Raw genomic sequence first — 22407 nt, forward strand, 5'->3', positions numbered from 1 at the left:
CCGATGTCTAACCCATCCCTGAGCAGCATTCCCTCCTACCCGGCCAGCTCCCCCCTTATATAATGAGCATGTCAACATGGTATAGAACATCCCTTTGGCTACTTTGGGTCAGCTGTCCTGGCTGTGTCCCCTCCCAGCTTCTTGTGAAAATTAATTCTATCCCAGCTGAAAACCAGGACACAGTTAAAATAGGTAATTAAATGCAGAACACCCTCTCCCAAAACAAACTAAAGAACACTCACTGACCCTACTTAGCATCACATTTAGATTTTTTTCTTTTCAGTTTAATGAGTCAAATTTTGAGAGAGTAGCCTATAAAGTCAGAAGAATTCTACTTAAAATAAATAATAATCATAGGTTTGTTTACCAGTCTCCTCAGGAGTGCCTTCTTCCAGTCTAACTGTATTTATTGTGACAGACGTAGGCATCCCAGCACCACCTGGCCCATTTTGTACTGTTGCAGCTACAGCATTCCTGGCAGGTGGGTCTTTGTGGTGGAACTCATTTTCAGGTATCATGAAAGGCTTCCTACTTTTCAACTGCCCAGAATAGCTGCAAGTCGCACAGATTGTTAAATATGCACAAACATAAAGCAAAACATGGCTTGAATTTTAAATGAGGATCTAATCTAACAGTTCATCTGTTATTTATTTCACAGTTTTTCCCCAACTGATATGCAGTTTCTTCCCCCTTTATTGATGAGCTCAAAAGAAAGAAAAAAAACAAACCCAACCAACCAACAAACAAACCACTAAACACAGAAGCAGCCCTACAGCCACACGCACTTCACCACCACACACATATCTGCCAAACACACAGAAGAAATAGCCTACTGACAAAACTTAAAACTGTTAGGGACACCCTAATTGCCCCTTGTGCATACACGGATGATTCTGCATTCATCACAGAAAGATGTAAAACATAACTAAGCATTTTAGAATCACATAAACATCCAAAATCTAAGCGGTCTTGCATCAATAGCCCTTGGCTTTCTTCATTTTACTTTCCTATCTACGTGCTGCTAAACTATTTCTCTAAAATTAAGCTATGCTCTTGTGAGTGGAAATCTTTACTATTTAAAGTGTTTTACTAGAGTCTTGTAAATTAGTGATCATCCAGCACAAAATGAAAGTTTTCATTCACACTGCCAGCCCTGAGATGGAGGATAGCGAAATCTTCTGTGATAAGGTAAAAATCAAACGTTAGGACTGTAACAGTTCCGAGTCTTTAGAAGCCTTTCATGATCCACTTTTAACCACTTTCTTAAAGTAAGGTGTTGTTACCCCATAGCCAATGCATATAGATCAGGTCTCTTCTCTTTCTCTTCCTGACATATCTTATGTACTCTTCTTTCCAAGGCTTGGCCCAGGTTCAGCACTTTTGGATACCATGGAAGGATTTTGGTCAGCACAATCAGGATATTTCTGATATGTGTATATTCACCTGTCTCAAGGCAGTGCACAGAAGCCTAGAAAACAAATTAAATCTAATGAAGTTAGGGGTTTTTTATCAAAGTTTCCAAAACACTAAGTTTTTCAGCATCTTTATTTACCTTAGTTAATTTATAGTGCCATTTGTGTACCACATGTCTAAAATTCTCATAATCCAATTGATCAGCTTTATTTCCACCATCAAATCCAGTTGCTCGTAATATAGTTAGGAAGCCTGGATAGTTGCCGCATTCCTACATGTGCGTAAAAGAAAAAAAAAAAAAAGAAAAATATTTTTCAGGAAGCATAAAAATTAATTCTGCAAAAGTTAATACGATAACTGAAGCACTTTTTCACTGATTCTGCTAAAGACTAAGACACAATCACATTTTACAAGACTTACACACATCTTTTTTTAAAAGCTTATTTGTGTTGAAATCTTAGTTGTGGGTGAGAGAAGATTATTCACAACTTAACTAGCTTTTGCAAGGAGTATTATGAGAGTTTCCATATGGTCCCTAAATTATCTTCAAGACAAGCTATAAGAAAAATCAGAAATGTAATATTTTTTTTAGTCACTATATTTCTTTGACACTATACAAAATTATTTCTATTAAAACTACATGAATTACAGAAACTCAATTCTAAGATTACACTATCAGAAAAATGTACATAGTATTTTTAAATCTAACTAATGATTTCACTAAATCCATTTTTACTGGGCTGAATTACACAAGCGGCCATTATACAGTCTCATAAAGTAAACACGCTTTAGTAATTTCACGTACCTTTTCATATATGACTCTGTCACTGTGCCATCTAGTCACAGTCTCCAGCATACAGCATAAAAACCTGCCATATCTACTAGCTTCATTTTCAGTGCAACTTGCAACTGTATATATAATATCAGAGAAAACCTGGAATAGCAGTAATAAAAAGTTAAAATCACTTTACTGAATTACAAAAGGAACACAAACCAACAAGAATTTCAAATTTCTCTCATCTAAACCACAGTTAAGCTGGTTTCTAAATATGAAGGAGATGTCTTATAAAATATTCTGTTTGTTTTCAAGACTTTATTACCCAACTGCTGGTCCTTCACACTTAGCCCAGAATCTAAGCACTGCATATAGCTGCTGCTGACACAGCTTTCCATAGTTAAAGTGTGTCTTCATTTGCATGTAACCGTTTTGTTTCAAATTCATCAATTTATCTGAGCCCGTAGAAGTAAACACCTAGCCAAGCTGATGCAAAAGGATTTTTTTCCTGGCCTGCAGAGGTTCATCAGATAAGGCTTGTACAGTTGCCTACTTTTGTCACCTTGAACATGGACCGAATATCTGAGTAAGAATGCTCTTTTGGACCCATGAAATCAAAACAGATACCTACTTCAAATGTCTCATCTCAAAGGAAACCAGACAACTGAATTGAATGTTCATATGAAAACAAATCTTCGCCATCATTTTTTACAATACAGCCCCATACACATCCTTTTAATCAAAGCTCACAGTCAAATCTGTTGTAACTGTACAGATGATCCACTAATTTAATAATGTGACTTCTCATAGCAGTCAGTGCCAGAATGGTTCTGATACCCCAGAACAGTACAGTCAGCTGGTACTTTGCAGTTGAACGCATCCTGCAAGATTCTTCCATCTATCTTGTCCACATTTTTTCCTCCACAGGAGAAAAAGAATGGCTGTATGAACAGTGAGAACAGCCTGAACAAATGCCTCCAACTGTCCTATTTGACCCAGGAAGGCCAGCTGCTACTGCTATCAGAAGTACTCCCCATGTCACCATGGGAGTCCCTTCCCACATCTCAGCAGTGACACAAATTAGTCCACTGTCTGTAGTACCATTCGCCAGGGTCAGAAGGGTCCTAAGGATGCTGCTTGTGGGGGGCAAGGGTAAGAAAGTTGATTCTACAGCAGTAGGGCACACATGGCTAAAATGGGAGGGTTAGATAAGGCTGTAGAAACGCAGACCACTAGAAGGTTGCAACTCCTGAATGCTTTGCTCTGAAATTCTAGTCTCACTAGGATAAACCAAACCCAAAATTTCTTGAAAGTAAACCCCTGAAGCTGTAGGAAAACTTGTTTTGTAAAATCTAGAGTACAAAAGTGAACTTTTGATTGCCAGAGATTCCAGAATTAAACATAGATAATGATTTTGTTTACCTCTTTCGGGATCAGGGGGGATACTAGTTTTGCATGCTCGTAACAGTAATTAAGTGCATACACACACACAGTTCTAGCTACTTACTCTGTCATAGCAGAGAAGCGTGGAGAAGTTGGGTGTTTTCTGCTGATGCACCAGTTCTACAAAGTGAGCACAATAAACTGCATCGATTGCCGAAAAAATGCATCGAGGAAATATGCATAACTGCAAAAATTTTGTGATAGTCTCATTTTTGGTAGACTCTTAAAAAACAAAGAAGTTGAGAGAAAAAGAGGAAGAAATAAAGAAAGTTAATGGGTTAACACTTAGCTACTCTCTTCCCAAGAAGTTCAGTATCACACATCCATATTCTCGAGTTTGTACATCAGGCCGCTTATATTCCAGACATATCTTTGGCACTGCTCAGAAAAAGTCAAAATAAGCTTCACTGATTGAGGATGGAGGGAGGGTGGTTGTGGTAAATCTTTATTTCTTATAGGGAAAATTCTTCTATTACACAATGGCAGGGGGGAGACAGGCTCAGAAAAAAAACTTTGGTAAACTTCTCCAACTGCTCATTAGCGAAAGGCACACCATCTGCTATTTCTCTAGAACGCTTGTTTTCTCCTTTCTAGACAGAGCTGACTTTCAGCTCAGTTTCCATAGAAATGGAAGACCGCACTCTCTATATACAATCCCTTAATGATCATTTTTTCCAATCAACCAAACAATTATAGGAATTTAAATAGAGGAACAGTCTTCAGTAAACTACCAACCCATTACACATGCATTTTATGAAAGTTTCATCCTACCACTAAGACTGTCCTGTATGCTCAACAGTTACCCATTCCGTTGGACTAACCACTGGCAACTCAGGCAGCTCTTGCCCAGTTAACAAGGAGCATACAAACAAGCTGGGAGGGATGCACAGCATGAAAGGAAGGTAGGGAGAAACTAAACATATGGATGAAAGCACAGAACTGAAGACTGCAAAGGGATGCCTTCAGAGGAAGCACCGTCACAATCCTCATGAAGGCAACTGGTAGTTTTGTACTGGCTGCAGGGCAGAAGTCATAAGACCCAGGATTTACTTGCTCCAATTCCCTGATGCTTGTGGAATAAAGCTTGTTCAAGAAAGGACTGTTAGCTTTTACTTAACTAAAATTTTTAAGTTGATTTTATTTAATTTTAGTATCTACCCCTCAAAGGTTGGAACAAGCCTTTGACATGTTACCCAAAGAAACCCAAACCAAACAAAACCCAAGAGAACCACAGCTCATAGAACAAACATCTAAGTTTTACTTCAAAAGCGTAAAAGTAAAGCAAGCAGCCAGAATTGCTAGTTTACGATTCTTAAAACTACCAGTCTACTACTACTGCCAAAAATTAACCTACTCTCAATGATATAACCACTCTATCAAAAGTATCTACACAAGAAGCCAGTCTTTGAAAAAAAATTTTTTTTACAAATAATAATAATACAAATACTACTACAGTGGATGTGCTGTTCAATTTCCTCATATAGCACAATGACAGATAATTTCTTTCAATGAGGAAACTGCTTTAAAAGTTAAGTTTGTCTCTGGAAACAATGCTGGGAAACTTCTTGCAGCTGAAGCCTGAGCACTCAAGAGCCAACTATAAACTATTTCCTGTGCCCCACAAATGCCTGTATTAAGATTACATGTTTATACACAGATCATATCTACACAAACAATTTTCTACATGCTTCTGAGTGCTTCCTTAAGCAGAAAAATTCAGCAGTCAGCTCTAGACCAAGTTTCAGTCAGGTAATAATTTTTAAACCAGTAATTTCATGTAGCTAATCAGCTGTCCATACCAGTACATTCAATATGTATAATAGGGAATAAACTTTCTTGATTTAACTGTCAATGTTTCTTCATTAAATCAGTTGGGTATATCTTACATGAGTCGGACAATAAAACGCTTTTCCACTGGATTATGCTAGGCTCCTTGGGACAGACGAACAACTACTTCCAGTTACAAACTGAAAGTTCCTCCAGAGAAGAAAACTGACCAGAGAAAAACATTTCAGATTAACCATACTAGTAGAGTTCACAATCAATATGAAACATTACAGAGGCTTTGTTGGAGAAAAAAGGTTTGTTCTGGCTCCTGCATATCTGAAATATGAAACATTTGCATGCTGTTTCATTTCGTGGTGCTGTTAGGCTAGCACAATACTTATCTTGTCATTGGAACAGGGTTTATGTTACCTCCCAAATACTGGCATATTGCTCCTAATCACAGGACTCAAAGTAAGTTCAACTTTCCAATTAATTGGTCAATCTTTTATTTATTTTCTACATCAGTCAATATTTAAAAGGTCTTGGCATTGCAAGAAACAAACAAAACATCTCCCTGAAAACCAACTACTCAGCATTTGCAGCAACAACACATTTCATTCTAATTAAAAGTTTACCTTGCTTGACCTCAACATATAAAGAGATCAAATTTTAAAATCAACATTAATAGTATTAGTGCAAGCTGAACTTTTATTGCTGGGGACAGTGATGACTACAAAAACAACCAGAGAGTTTCCCCTACACACACTTACTTGCCAGAAGCCAGTTATCCTTCTCTAGTTTCAGTCTCTGTAGAACCCTCTGCACATGCTCCAACTGCTTCTTCTCCTCTTCAAGCAGCTTGTCCTGAAGAGCTGTGCAACGTTCTTTTTCTTTTTTCTTTTTATTTGGAGGCTATAAAACGTCAGTGCAACTCACTTAGTAGTATATTAACACTTGCTACAGATAGAGCAATTAAATTCCTGATAATGCTAAAGAATACTTGAAAAGCTTTCTATTTCACTGAACGATGTTCTGCTATAGTAATCAACTGATTTTATGAACACTGGCTGGCTAAGGTTAAGACAAAAGTGAACAGTTAAACCACAGATACGGGTGTCAAAGACTGCTTTCTGAAACACAGATTTCCCAGTAATTTTCACTTAGTGAAGTCACTGGTACTTTTAATGCAGGAATTGTAAGGAAGAGTCAATCCAAATTATGCGAATGGGACAAATCAGAATGGATGACTTAGGTGACAAAACCTCCCAGATCTAATGACCTTAATATAAGATTTCACACACACACAAAAAAAGTCTTTCAAGGTTAGACAGTTTAAACTGGACCATAAAATTATATAAACTTACCATTTCCTGATTGTCATCTATGGCTTTCATCTGGACTTTAAGTTTATTAACTTCTCTGTCATAGCTACTATGTGGGACAGCAAGGTCATACATTGTCAGAGACCAGAATGTAGCATAAAACTGAGGACTGATGTCATCCCAAACCTTGGGAAGGTGCAGAGAAATCACAGCATCATGAACAGGAGCCATCACCAGCTCACATGATGTAATGTATTTGTGAACTTTGTGCTGCTGTTTATTTCCCTTCTCAGCTTTTTTCAGTTCATCATATTTTGACTGTGGATTAAAAAAAAGAAAAAAGAAGAATTTGTAATCTTTGTACACAAACAATATAATTTTTCTCAAAAATCTTTCTATATAACAAATATTTACACATGTGAAATGTAATTTATATACATAAAGCACCGAAGAGCATCGTACAGAACTTTTAGCATTCATCCACATTGGATGGACTTATCTTCCTTCACTGATGCTGCTACCTGTTGTTATAGTAACACATTATACTACGCCAAGTAAAAATTGCTCTTGATATTTAACATTTTAGATGCAGGGACAAATTTATTTCTGACACTTCCTGAGATACCACACCTTTTGGCAGCTGCAAAATTTTCCTCTGCAAAAATCCATTTAAAACATCTGCAGAAGAACCTTACACATTTGGGGGAATGGGGGGGGAGAGAACTCCTACTGATCACCCAAATCATCAGAAGAGGTGACTTCATAAGCTACGACTTCTGTCAGTTGTGTGAAAGCTGACACTTGGGCAATATTTTCTATGAAGACAAAGGACAGCCTGTTCCAGCCTACAGCTTCTCTTTTCTACCTCAACTCATAAAGCTTCCTCAAGTTTTATTTAGCAAATTTCAACTTTAGCAGGAACCTAACACATATATTGATAACATATAATATAGCAGTACTAACAGCAAGCAAACAGAAGAGTTCTACTTACTGAAATATGGTGCGCATACATGGGTCTTGAGAGGAAAAATGCAGCATCATGAGGTGTGTGAAACTCATTACAGAGAACGTCAATAGAAGGCACTCGCTTAATGTAATCCTCTGTGCTTAGATTGGATGCTAAAAATCCACCAAATTGTACCAGAGTGTCATGGCACTACATGTGAAAGATACAAAAAGTTAGCAAACAGTATTATTTTGTTCGAAAGTGAAGTTAGGGAGAACTTGAAAGCTTCCCCCCCTGCCCTTTTTTCAAAAAGGTTAACACCACATAGTAAAGCAAGAATTTTCTCATGGGGGAATAGGTGCTAAATTTTCCATGCCACATAGTTTTGTCACTCAGTGCTGACTCAATTCTATCTGCACAAAAAAATGAAAAAGGAAAGAAAAGGAAAAAGAGGGAAAAAAAGCCCTACAAAAGCCAGCAGAACTGTAAGAGCATTCTGTTCTACCAGAATGAAATGAAACTAATTCCTACTGCCTATGGCAACAAAGGAATTCAGGCTGCTGAAATAAAAAAAAAAAAAAAAAAAAGAAAAAAGAAAAAAAGTTCCTCTAACAAAGTAGGATCACAAAAACGTAATAGCCGACTTGAGAAATCAGAACTTAACTTTTTATGACAAATCATGTTTTAATCTTTCACTCAGAAGTCACTTGTTAATATACATTTAATACATTCATATTTTAATGATGAAATCACTGCAACTAATTTTGAAAATTTCTTATATATTCTTACTTATGCACTGAATTCTTATATATTGTGCCGATATACTAGAAGTTACCAAAGAAAAGGAGGGGTTCTTATAAATGCAAGTGTTTTTACTTGCCTGATCATACAGTTTTCCCACCAGCTTCAGATGTTTTTCCCCTCCCTCTTGAAAGATCACACCATTTCTCTGTTGAGCCATCAGCAGGCACAGTGGAAGGGCAAGATCATGGTCCAATAATGCATCTTTCAATCTCTGAGAAGATTTTTTTGTATTCCTGATTTGGCCAAAGTATCCACCCTGCATAGTACAGAAAAAGTTACCCGCGTTTGGAAATAGTGCATCACAAATGGAAACCATGTGTGCTTCTGACTGCAGAAATACTGATGAATTAACATCAATACAGTTTCCTGTCCATCAATGAAAGTCTCTCTCTGGATCCTGTACTGCAATGTATGTATATAAGAATCAGAAACTAGCTAGTCTTGCATGCTATTAATTAGTCTTTTACACACGAAGAGGGACATTTCAGCTCAGGCATCGTAACACTGCCTTTTAGACCTCGGTCTGCTGTGATCTGCTCAAAGTCTCTTCTCTGTTCAATACAGGAATTTCAGATTCTAGTTCCGATTACAGCTATTCAACTCCCTAGAGGGCTGAGTCTAGGTCAGACTCAACTAGGTCTTTGGCGCCAAGGCTGCAACAGTTTTAGCTGTTAAAATGGTTCAAGATGTTACTCAACAGGGAGCTGCTACCCCCCCGAGCAGGGCTAAAACAGGAGGACTGCACAATGTACAAGCTCACTGGCTCCTATAATTTGCAGGTCTGTCATATAACTCTGGATAATGAAGGCTGCTTTGGTTAATACGAGATGCTGCGAAGCACAACAATTAAGGCTCATGTATACATTGGCTTGGCTGCCTGTCTGCAAGGAGTGGGAAGGTCTCCGATTTCTCAGCTATGCTGCCAGACTTCATGAATCACAGTCTTTAGAACCACCATTAATAAGCAATAGCTATTATTAATTAAACTTAACATGAACACACCTCAGCTTTCAGTTGCTCTCCACCAGTCATGGCTTCCAATTGTTCCATTGTAATTTCTTCTGTAATCTCTATCCCTGCCATTTTCTGTACTACCTCTTTTAAAATAAGCAAATCAAAGCTGCACAGAAAACAGAAAAGTGGGGTAAAAACAAGACAATTTGTTTAAGAAATGGAAGCTATTGCATTCAATACACAGTACAAAGCAAGTTAAAGCAAATAACATTTTATACTTTATTAAAAAACTAGTATGCTGAGCACACAAGGATTTCTTTATTGCAAGTAAAAAGTTGGTACTTAAAAGCAATGCAGGCATTCAACAGCTGCATTTCAGAACCCCTTCAGAACAGTTTGTTTTTGAAAATAATAGTGAGTGTGGTGTTATTAAGTATCAACAAATCAATTGTAACATTTATTGCTCCCTTTTGTTGTTTTACATGCTTCATACTGTATCTATACAGTTATTTCATGAACATGGAATATTTTACATTTTATTAAAAATTTCTAGAATAGTACACAGTCTTAGAAATTTACTAGCAAATTAGTCTGGAGAGGTTATTTGGAACATGGAAAACATTTTTTACCTAAAACACTCCAATAATCATCCCGTTCAGAGACTAGGCTTTACTTCCTGCTCTGAATTCTATAAGGGCAATGACTTTTCCTCAACAGAAGTATAGTAAATAGTATCATGATCATTCAAATCAGCAATATTTTCTAGTAACTTCTGAAATTTGTGTGACCTACTTATAAAAAGCATTGACCCATTCCCTCCAAAACAAAGTTTTACATTTAAAGAATTTATATTGTTTATATTTTTGTTTGCTGTTCCAAACATAAGTATGTTTTTTTCTCTAGAAACTATGCAATACCAGCATATACGCCAATTCAAACGCTTGAATACTCCAGTCCTATGGAACTGGTCATAGTGGTAAATCCTTTTTATTTCTATAATCCTAAATACTAAACTGAATATTAAAAATAATTTCATTTTTTTTCCCCAAAATACTTCAAGTCTTTTTTCAAAATATTTCATCCTGGGGAAAGACAAGAATCATTACTTACCCTTCCTCTGTAGCTCAATGTGATTGTACCATCACCAGAATACAATACAAATTGGGGACAGGGGAGCACATGAGACTGAGTGTCTACATTGCAGGGAAGGGAAAAAACTAGATTTCTCAACATAAATACCCTAAAATAACATGCTGTGTTATCTCCATTGGTAAGCTGTCTTTCAGTAATCATATGGGGATTCATTACAGAAAAAAAATGATACTCACCTATGTGATAAAAATAACACATTAAAATTAAATAAATGAAACAATACTACTAAGTAATGACAATGGAAGGATAAAAGGAAAAGGAAGATTCAAATTGCAAACCTTGCTTAAAAAATTTTTTTGGGGTTATGATTAACATCGATGTATAATGAAGCAATTCAACTGCCATTAAATAAATTGGACAAATTATTTAAAATAATATTAAAATGTTGAGTCATCCCTGCAGAGAAGACTTCATGAAAAAGAAAAAACTAAAACTGTAACAAGTCACACCCTTTTATATCACAGATACTTATTTTTTAAATAATTTACAATAATTTCTATAACAATATTACAGACCAGCAGGGTTTTTTCCCGTCTGGTTAGTTGTTAAGCAAACTGTATTAAAATGATTTACAGATGAAAAATCAGTATTTAAAAAAATAATGTCACAGCTATACAATAAGAGGAAAAATAATGTACTAAAGAGGATGCTATTCTTTCTGCTATTTAAATTTCTTAACCTTCCTGGTATAATGAATGGAGTTTTACCACTACTAGAGTAACTACTACATTGAGTGCCCATGTATCAGCAAACACCCAAACGATACATTATAAAAATTGAGTTTATGAAGATCAGTTGTGCAATACTTGCCTTTTCCCAGCTTTCAGTTGGTTGGCTACATACTGAAGTAGACCAGCAAGCTCAATTGGGTATTTTCGGAAAACTGCACCACAAAAGCTAGCCAGACCTGAAGCAAGGAGAAACAGCTGTAACTGCACCTCACGAGACACTGATCATTAAATAAGCATTAACAAAGTACATGTGGAATGTTAGCAATATATGTGTTTTTGTAATACAAAGAAAAAAATACTTTCCTATTGATTGAACTTGCCAGTTGCTTTGTTTAAAAAATTAGCTGGTAGGTCCAAGTGAAATATTGATCATAGTGATCAACAGTATGGTAGATCACAGGGAAGGTGAAGTATTTTAAATATTAATGTTAAAAAAAAAAAAAGCAAGAATACTAACTCTGCAGCCAGCTCGAGATTGTAGTGTCATCATGCTTCATTCTCTCCTTCTCCGGGTTTGCCAGAGCTTCAATGATACAGTCTTCAGTGGAGTTAAAGAGAATATTTTTCGTCCATTTGTACAAACAAAAGTTACACAGACCTGTTTTTCCAGCTCCATAATTTGTAATACATGAACATGATATGCAAGTATAGCAAGCATGATATTGGGGATCCACTAACATAGTTATGATATATAAAAAAAAAAGAAAGATATGGTAACTTAAAAAGCAGTGTTTACCTCACTATTTACATGATCACTATGCATTCAAGAATGGAGCGAAAGAAGTAAAGAAACCCCTTAAAAATAAAGTATAATTTTCATAGTGTGAAAGAACAAATAGAGCGTTCTGTAATCCACTAAGAGTGCAAAGGTATTTGCAAACTTCACTAAAAATTCCAGCAAAAAGCAGCAAGAATAGAAAACAATTGAAGATGATATTTACTCACATATATTTAATCTGGCTACAACTGCAACTTTATCAGTAACTAGACGTATTGATTTACATAAAAGGATACATGCCAAGACATCGTAGTTCAGTGAAGTGAGGTATTTCAGTGAATCAACAACCGGAGTTATTAAGTTATCGTATTTTTGTATTTGTGATAAAATCTGAAAGTTACAAAAGACATTCAGCTGAACAGAACAATATTCCTTATCTTTTGCATAATGAATCAAAACTGTTTAACAATGTTTGTCTTCAAAATCTACACAAAACATCCTTTGAAATTAATTTTTCAGAAGGTCCTAAACCACTTTCAAATAAATAGGCAAATCTCATTAATTTATCTAGTACCTTAGAGATATCGGTGAAATGTGTCTCTAACATGTAAAACCAAACCTGTATAATTATTTTCTGTTGCTACTTATAGTAATAAAACACTATTAAAAAAGATGAACCTAGGTCATGAAAGAATACAAGTAAACTGTATTAATCAAATTTTAGAGTGTTCTCTTTGGTACAAGATGCATGCAGGTGTGTGTATTGCAGCATAAATTTCTTCAAGTAAAATCTAAAAAACTGATAGATATCACATACATCTACAATAATCACAAGTCACATTTGTGAATAAGTTGGAGGTCCATCAACATACTTTTACACCTCTCATGCACTCTGTAGCATCAAGTAATCTTAAAAATCCTCCCCAACTTCGTAGGTGTATTTCGGACTTCAAACCTGATGTATCTTCATCACACAAATGTACAACTGCCCAGAGCAACTGAACTTGAATTTGCATTCTGCATAAACTGATCAGCACATCCCCGTACATCTGAGACCCATCTCAGCTATCTCAAATGAAATACTTTACTCCTACAAGTGGATGTAATTTTCTGTGCAGTTGTGGTTATTCAAGAGCTATTGTCATATTTAATCTCAGACCTGTGCACTACTAGCAAATGACCATATTTTAACATTTGCATCAAAAGTAAAAAATAATGAAGTTTGAACTGCCCTCTCACGAAGACAGCAGGTCCCTTCCTATACTTTAATATCTATTGTTAGGATGAAATAGTATTGAAACACGTGTAACTACATACATAATCAAATAAAATTGTAGGATTGCTGTGGCTGAGCTTCCCAATTTGTCTTCCAGAGGGTTTCACATTTTCCTTTGTTAAGCGCCTGTAAAAAAGAACATATTTTATTGCAATAGACAAGCCAGAAGAATACTAAAACAACAGGTTAGTTCCACTGAAGAAACAGCTTATTAGTCACAGAGATTAAATTCTCAGTAGCAGATGTGTTTTTAAGAAATCTAAGCACAGAAATATCACTCCTCTGGGAATCTGAAACGTATGATCCTATAACTTGCAGAGTACAAACAAACCAGTTGTCCCTATATTACTACGGACTGTATTCCAGTTTCGACTTTGAGCACTTTGCATTCTGAAGTTGTCAGCGGGACCTATACCACATACATAAAAATAGCATGTGATGCTGTTTATCAATCCTGCAAATTTAATTTAGTCACAGATCAGTCATCTTGCATTTGTTGCATTCTGTTCATTGAAAAACAATATTAATTTCATTGTGTTACACTTCCACAGCATTCCCTACTGAAGATAGGAGCTTAACATGAAACCTGAAGTCAATACACAAAAGGAAATTGTACACATAGCAATCACAACAGCTGACAGCACTGTGGCTCACCTGCACAACTGAAAACCACTGTACAAGAGAAGGGATGTAAAGTTTCATGGGCTATGCTAGCTATGCTGCAAGCGAGAAGAGAATCAAAATCGTTGTTTCTAGCTTTCACAGCTGCAAGTCCAAAGCCTTTTACCCATTAATAATTATTCTGTCTTGCCTATGTAGAAAGGTTCTAATTATCCACATTATAACACCATAGCATTTGCTTTTGGCCACAACAAATGGAGAACCCAAATCCCCGATAATGATGTCAGAGACATTAAATATGAGGTACATCTGAAACTGTGAGCCTACTTGAAGATGGGAATGAATCATCCAATTCAACTTACTACCCTATTTTCAAACCTACAGAAACTCTGACCAGATTTTTGAGACTCTGGATTAAAGAGTCTCCATACCTAGAGGAAATATGTTGCACTCTGACATATCCATAAGCAAATCAATTTGTCAAACAACAGCATACCCGTGGAAAAGGTTTTAAATAATTCAATGGCACATTTTTCACAGATGAAGTACCCTCGTCAGTGACATATTTGCCTGTACCATTACTCATTTGACAGTTTTTAATCACAGTACATTAAATACTTCATGAACAAGGATTATCAGTGAAACTACTGAGGCATTAGAAAAGGAATGTATTTGTCAAGTTTAGGGTTTTTTTCAGGTGGTGACATGCAATACATTGTATCACAGTTGATAATTATTTATGGAATTAGACAACTTACTTCATTATATATTTGGCTCGGTCTATGGTTTGAGCTTTAACTTTCACGAGAAGCGGGTGACTGTTGTACGTTTCATTCTTCCATTGCCCATACAGACGGTACCTTGAAAGATTATAAAGGAAAACTCTTTTTAGTACTGAGAATTCAAGAGACCACTGCCAAAGAATAAAAACAAATTATTCTACTTACCGGTACTGGTATGGAAAAGTTTTGAACATTCCCCATAATTCTTCAGACATGCATGCATTGCAGTCCATCAAAGAAAGAGATGGAAGTAAGACTTGATCGGTAATACTCAACAAACAGCTAAACAGTATCTCCTGAGATAAAGACAAAAAACTCAAAGTAACTATCAAGTAAGCATATCAGAAGTAATGCTATGCATGCTATGCAGATATGCACAAATTGCACATCTCAGCAGACACAATACAAGTTTGGCACAAGATTAAGAAAGATTTCCTGAACAAAAACAAGCAAACAAATCTAAAAAGAACTTAAAAATATCTCCCATAAGACTTTTATTAGATAATTTATGGACCATATATACTGTCAGTATTTTATTTGCCTATATAAGATATCTGAGCAAAGCTGCTGAGGTTTTCAGCAAGTTGCACTCGTATTTCTAAATCAAATAAATCATTTTAAAATTGATATACTGTGGACTTGCATGAAGTGCAACAGCAGAAAGTAGATTTTTGGCAATTACTTTCAATGTATTAAGGGATTCCTTGCCACTACTTCCATTTTCAAAATTCCAGATTAAAACCTGAAGACATTATAGATGTTCCCAAGGCACAGTACCGATTTCCATGTTTTCCCGTATCCTCGCCCTTTCTTAAACCTTTCTCTTATTCATTGAGCTATGTTAGAATAACCCTAGCAGGAAAAAACAAAAACTCAAAGAAACCTCCCAAAACCAGAAGAGACTAATTTTCTCTGCAATGATTCAGGAAGTCAGAAAATCATGACAAGTGAGAAAGAGGAGTAATAAGTAATAATGAAAACTTCGCAAACTTCACATTGAAAGTTTGCTTGTTGATTTACAAAAAACGAACAAACCCCAACTTGTTCTTGTAAGTTATATCTCAACTGGACACTTGGGTTTCATTGTGACCAATCTTCGTAATTCAATAAATTAGAAAATTTAGAACGAAATAAATTAGCCAATAAAGAAAAACCAAGCCTTTGTACTATTGAACACCTCCCCTACTTCTTAAATTCTTTAAGAGACAAGGTGCCACCATGAAAAGTCGATTTATAAAATAAATAGCTGGAGGTACTCCAGTTGATTCTGAGCAAATAAGAAGTAGAATGCACTGGACTAAAACAACAAGATTAGGTTTGAGGAATGCAGGAAAAAAAAAAAAGGACAGGAATAGAAGAAAAACCCTGTGACTAGCTCAAACTTGCCTATAAAACTCAAGACAAGTCTATAACATACATTTGTTAAAGCATAAAACTCTGCAGAGAAAGAAGAGTTATACAGTTATTAAACATTTGGTCTCAATTACAATCTCGCATAAAAACACTTTCCTCCAAAATAAACTCACCATTTTCTCTTTATCTTCTTGTTTGCTTCCATCAGACTGAAACTATAACGAAGACAATCATGTTAATTGTAGTATAATTAACACAGTTTCAGAACAAGGCTACTTCAGCAAAAGCATAAACCTGAAGGGCCACATGTCTAGTATATGTTCAATTTTCCAGATCTGTCAGCATTAAACTATTTTTGAACAAAAATTCAAATGCATAGATGGAATGCATTGCTTATATATATAGGGGCTTTGTACATTTTTGGTCAAAAAGAGTTAATAACTAAAATATCAAGGAAACTTACTATTGTATATGGAATACTGAATTTTCTTACTGGAGAGAAGAAAAAAAAAATGCCCTAAGCATTCACCTTCTGCCTAAAAAACCCCAGGAGTTCCAACCCAGTTCTCAACAGCCATAGATTATTTTCCCTCTTAAGCTTTTAGTCTTCATTATTAAATTACTTTATTTTCTCTCTTCTTGCTCCATTCACCATGAAAAGCATATTAAGCTATCACACCAGTAAGTGCACAATTATTTTAAAGGTACACTTGAGCATGAAAGCTGCAGTGCAATGTTAGTAGTCTAACTTTTAAACTACTGTATGGGTTAACTTACAGTCAAATCACCTCCAGTTATAAGTATTTCTACTGTGTGTTAAATGTAGTTTCATAACTAGAACATGCTGATGGCAATAGTGCATTAAAAATAACTTTCCCTATGTTACCTTAACCACTCTGTCACTGACGAATTTCTTCACAGTTCCAACCTAGAGCAAATAGCTAAAATGTTGCTCATTCTTGTCAGAAACACATTAAACTATTATATTCATATATTTACAGTAAAACTCCATGAGATTCCTATAACCAAGTAATCTCCATTTTACTGTATGTATCCACAGAACCAAGGGCTTTCTCACAAACCTTCAGTACTTGAACTTAATTACAAAGTAGTCCTAACAGTCTGCTGACAGCAGTAAAATGAATTACTCCCTTGAAATTGTAATTTCCAAATTAACTGCATTGTCAGTGCAACATAGCGTATCACTCAACTATCATCATCTCACAGGCCAGCAAGAAATAAGCATGCTATAAAGCAAGAGTATTAACCATTGGGAAATCTACCATTCTGGATGAGAAGATGCTGAGAAATTATACCTCCTACAAAGATATGGAAGTAGGGGAAGACAGAAATGCTTGAAGTTACTGTGATTTTATTACAAAGACTACTTGGAAGTCAAACGTATCGTAGCTTCTGTCACCCTATCACTGCATCTTGGAACCTGAAGAGAGCAAACTCTCTTGCCAAAATCTGTTAAGTCAGACAAAAAAAAAAAATCTTCAATCCCAAGAATGATCTTTGCTCTTAGCTCTGCATCATCAAGTGCAGCTGGACATGAAAGCTTCCCCTCAGGTGATACAGTAAATTTTGAACATTCCAATATTGGTTAGTTGTAGTTGAAAAATACTCTTAAGAAAAATGGTTATAAAACCGAAAATTTCCCTGTCAGTACCATTTAGATCAACCAACCTCTCCAACTTTCATTTTTAAGTTAAAATAAAAAGCTAGGTAACAAAAACAGTGATTTAAGTTGTGTGTGTTTGTTAACTAGTTAACTAGTGTTAACTATTATTATTATTTCAAAAACTATTAATTTCAACGTTTCTCTGAGCTGTTATTTTAAAAAATTAAAAACCCCTCTATTGTTGACTCGAAAATAAACCAAAAATTGCTAAATAGCCAATTGTCAGAAAAGTAGCAAAAGAAATCACTAGCCTCAGTCTGAGCTGCTGATTACATTCCAAGGGAGTTCAGAATATAAATTCAACTGGCAGCATTTTAAAACAGGTCATACTACCGATCTTTCAGTGGTAAAGATATGGTCAAAAGACAATAACAAATCTCAAGAGGCCATGTTATTTCTAAAGTTGGCGACTTGAGGCTTTATTGGGTGTTTTAGATCTTCACACTGAAGTGATCCTCAGTGGCATCCAGAGATTTGTCACTGACACAAAGTCAAGAATAGCAGCATTTCAACTGGCAGAACAGAGGGACACTCCACTAATTAAGAAGATGCAACAACCCCTACTTCCCAAGTAACCTGACAGGTGAAATAGAAAGTACTATTTTAAGTACTGGACGTGTATTAGGTTATTGTTCCCCATTGTCTACACTGTCACTCTAACAATGTAAAAGCTTCCATGCAGTTAGTATCATATATTCAGTTTTTTAAAGAATATCCATACACAGATAATGTTTTAAAAGATGAAGACCATAATGAGAAATTAGTTATCACTAGGTTTATAACCACGAATATTTAAAGTACCTTAAGCTGTTCATCAAAATGTTTATGTTTATTGATCATAAAAATGATCAAGAATTAAAATAAGATTCTCTGCATTTGTCCTTAGTCAAAGAAATTTTTCATGTTTCAGTGTTTGAATAGATACACAATTAGTAAGACTTGAGCATTTTTTTAACATCAGAGGAAATGGTATTTTTCAAATTTTGACAAGCTGTTCTGTCATACCAACCTCTTTCATAAATGCTTTTCCAAGGCGCACCACTTTTGCAAATAAAATGGGATCATGGGAGAGATGAGGACCAAGGTAACAAAGCATGTTGAACACTTCTTTTCTCAAGTCCTCAAAACTATCTGCTTGTTTTGGTGCTCGCTTGTTTGGCAAAGAGGAAATTGGTGACCCTTTAGCTCCTTTAGGTACACCAACTCTGAAAAATAAGATGTGTGGCATTCGACATGAAACAGAAGTGAACATTTTAGAACTGTATCAATGCAGTTAGGCTTATTAATGCATAATATAAATAAATAGTACTTTCCCCCTATGTAGCAACAGAAGTCTACTTTTCACTTTACCTGCGGTACAGAGGTTCAATTGTCACATGTACAAGCTGGCAAAGGGCAATTGCAATAGGCTTGTGTGAAGTAGCATAAAACGGAGGCATCTGATCCATAATACTTTGTGCATGCTGCCAATCACCAATTTTTAATAAAGCTTCCAACAAACCAAGCTTCTGATTATCAGGAGGCTGCAAGATAACAATCAATGAAAAAGTCTATTCATAAGGAGAAATATTAAGAAGACTATTTAGACAATAAACACACTTCAAAAGCATTAAGAAACCAGTCCACGTAGAATCTAGTGTCAGGATGGAAGAAAAAAGTTGAAAATAAAGTTCAAAACAGAAGCTTATAAAGTTGTCTGACGTATGTCTGATCATGTACTTTTTAAAACGTCACAATCTATTGCAGCTTATTTCCTTACATGACATTTTAAGAACAATGCGAGCATTTAAGAATCCTTTGTGTTGTGTGTTGTTCTGGATTTAAAAGCACAAATTCCTCTTGCAAAATCAGTTTAAAAAAAACCCAAACACCAAACCAAACGCAAAACGTTTACCAGTCTCTTTGTTTGCCTGTGTCCTAAGTTTCACACTAGCATCTACTCTAGGAGAGTCTAGTTTTAAGTGCAAGTCTACAGGAAGTTTTCCAAATATCCTATTTTGCAACACAGGCATGAGGAAATAGTTTTACAATTAAGATCATGCCTTGAAGCATTTTTGCATGGTATTAATATATTTTATTGTTATAAATTGGTTTTCCCTGATCCTCAAGGTAAAAGTCTATTAGTAAACAACTAATAGTAAGGACTAGTGACTGCAAACCAGCTGTATCTACAAGCCTAAGATGATGTTTACACCAAGGGAGGGAAGATTACAAGTCTAGGAGAAAAAGTTTAAGCATTTTAAGGCAAAAAAACCTAGTTTTATTTAAATCATGCAAGCAGACAAGACAGACTGACAAGAACAAAAATTAGTTACAGAGCAGATGCTTCTGTGGTTATATAGTTTGCATAGATTTTTATTTTTTTTTTCCCTTTAAAACTTTATAACACTTGCAATTATTTTTCTGATAGTTTTGAAAATAGAAAACAGTCTAGTACACTGTAGTACACAGTAACACGCAGAGGAAAGTTTCAGAACAAACCTAAATGCACAGAACTATTCTATATTCATGTTTAACTTATATAATAATGAAATTTTAGCCTTTCCTTCAGAAAAAAGATATCTGCACATCAGAACAAGATAAGCCTCTGAAAGATTAATAACATTCATGTGCAATTAGAAATGCACACACTAATGTTTTACCATGTAACTACTTCAAGTTCCTTTGATGCCAAGGATTGTCTTTTTAAGTCAATACATTAACAAAAGTGTACGCTGATGCTCTACTGAAGTGTTTAAAAACTTTACTTGTGCAGTAAGTGCAGGTTGAAATCCATGTTCCATACAATAGACTTCTTAAAAGTCATATTATTACCAAAAAAAAAAAATCAGAAAACAATTAATTGGTATGAACATACCAGTTAAAGTTTGATGCTAAACACAAAATTTTTGGTGATTTGGGTTTTTTAGGCGATTACTAACTATATTAGAATTCATGTTTCTACTCACACAGTCTTTCTAGGCTTTATGTGTTAGTATGTTATTTCATTTCCAAAGCAGTCACTGCTCTCACACATGCACACTGCTTGACTGGTTCTCTCTTTAGGTATGCAAGCTCTTCTGCAACATGCTCTCCAAGAGCGAAAGCATGCATGGCATGGAGACACGTTGGTCTGGAATTGCTGTCAAATCTAGTCATACTGCTGAGTTCTGTGACTCTGTTACTCAGTTATGTCAAATGCATCTTAAAAGGCAAAAGCAGATAATGCATTTGCCAATACGAAATTATTCACATTTGAGTCGTCAGACAGTAATACATTTTAACCACACAAAATAAGCACTTTGTGGATTTAAAAGAAAAGTTAAGTCAGGAATTGTTAAACACTATTGTTATCCAGGCATTTATTCCAAGGTACCATATCAAAAATTGTACATTAAAACTGCATACTGGATACAAAGTACTCAAATTTAGACTGTCAACAGCTTTCACATGTAGGTACTCTACTAATTGCTATGAATTGCACAGCTAATCGCATACAAAAATACTAATGCAGAAACAAGCTTTTCAAGAAACAGCAGGCATTGCACAACAGTGTGCAAAGAGTCACAGAAATTGGTTTTAAGTACGGCTCTCCATTTTCCCATCACACAGGCTCAGACTTTGTTATTTGTCATAGCAACCGTTTAGAAAAATGTCGCAGTTTCTGCTAGAGCTTAAAATTCCCTAGTTCTTAATTCTAAAGCTTAGCCATAAAAGCTGTCTTAATTCTTCTGACATTACGTGCAGTATATACACTCCCCACGTTCCATCAAGAGTTTAGTCTTCCATGAGGATGTGGTGACGCACAAGCTTCAGAGAATGCCAGGCAGCCTCATCTGACTGCAGAGAAGGTGGACCGAAGCAACGTGGTATAATCAAAAGGGATATTGAAATAACCAGTGGGAGGGAGGTCAGAAACTTAAAGCTAGTGAAAGGAATCGGTTTAAACAGCAGATATGGCTGCAGTTGAGAGCAGAGAGCAGTGACTGTATCACCTGCCTGAGGGAAAACAATGAAATTAGATTTTTTCAAACTAGACAAGAAAACTGGAAGGAGGAAGGAAGAGCGGAGATGTACAGAATTAAGATGAGGTAGAACAAATAGGAATTAGTAGACAAAACAGACTGATACAATGAATCCAGGAGGATACAGAAAATTAAGAACAGAAGCTGTCAAGATTGATGGACACCTCCCCTCTCTCTAGTACACTATTTATAAAATGCAAATAGCAAGCTCTTATTTTACTCTTTTTGTTTTAAATAAGATGTTTGAGCAATACAATACTTAGACACTCAAATGAAGATAACAACAGAAAGGTTGCTAACAGATTAAATAATTTTGGTTTTAAAGTAAGGCTTGGACACACTGAAACAAGTTAGACCTAGGGCAAGATGAACAATACATGACATAGTAGCACCTTAAATAGAGAATATTCATTTACACATGCAAAGATACAGATCTAATGGAAGGCACAGCTGACAGTTACAATTAAAAATGTTCAGTTAAAACCATTTTCTACAATGCAGGATAATTACACCAGCATTTGCAAGTCTGACAATTCCTTATGTCCCAATTCTTGATTGAGAGAAATAAGGAACAAACTCTTACTAATGTCCTTATTTTTAAGAAACCAACTAGGATTATACTATCACAGGTCCTAGAAAACACCATTGTTAAAGACTGTGAA

The 22407-nt window shown here is 35.6% G+C and overlaps 1 protein-coding gene across 6 annotated transcripts in view; it reads right to left on the minus strand.

Annotated features, from left to right (window-relative positions):
- Positions 1-22407, minus strand: part of THOC2 (THO complex subunit 2) — a 55999-nt gene that overhangs the window by 13148 nt on the left and 20444 nt on the right. For 5 of the 6 annotated variants that reach the window (XR_008578905.1, XR_008578907.1, XR_008578906.1 and 2 more), the window contains exons 11-30: positions 19092-19264; positions 18751-18946; positions 16944-16985; positions 16231-16272; positions 14870-15000; positions 14681-14782; positions 13343-13427; positions 12322-12415; positions 11765-11845; positions 11387-11483; positions 9473-9590; positions 8547-8726; positions 7712-7876; positions 6763-7038; positions 6169-6310; positions 3696-3853; positions 2219-2347; positions 1553-1684; positions 1284-1468; positions 368-552 (exon numbers count right to left, since the gene is read on the minus strand). Coding sequence is in view for 3 of the 6 variants with exons in the window: in XM_054839065.1 (XP_054695040.1) it covers positions 368-552; positions 1284-1468; positions 1553-1684; positions 2219-2347; positions 3696-3853; positions 6169-6310; positions 6763-7038; positions 7712-7876; positions 8547-8726; positions 9473-9590; positions 11387-11483; positions 11765-11845; positions 12322-12415; positions 13343-13427; positions 14681-14782; positions 14870-15000; positions 16231-16272; positions 16944-16985; positions 18751-18946; positions 19092-19264 (2713 nt within the window). In the remaining 3 variants the exon portion in view is untranslated. The remainder of the gene's footprint in view (positions 1-367; positions 553-1283; positions 1469-1552; positions 1685-2218; positions 2348-3695; positions 3854-6168; positions 6311-6762; positions 7039-7711; positions 7877-8546; positions 8727-9472; positions 9591-11386; positions 11484-11764; positions 11846-12321; positions 12416-13342; positions 13428-14680; positions 14783-14869; positions 15001-16230; positions 16273-16943; positions 16986-18750; positions 18947-19091; positions 19265-22407) is intronic. The other variant, XM_054839067.1, reaches the window with a different exon arrangement.

This window comes from Grus americana, chromosome 12, assembly GCF_028858705.1.
Source record: "Grus americana isolate bGruAme1 chromosome 12, bGruAme1.mat, whole genome shotgun sequence".
NCBI lineage: Eukaryota > Metazoa > Chordata > Aves > Gruiformes > Gruidae > Grus > Grus americana.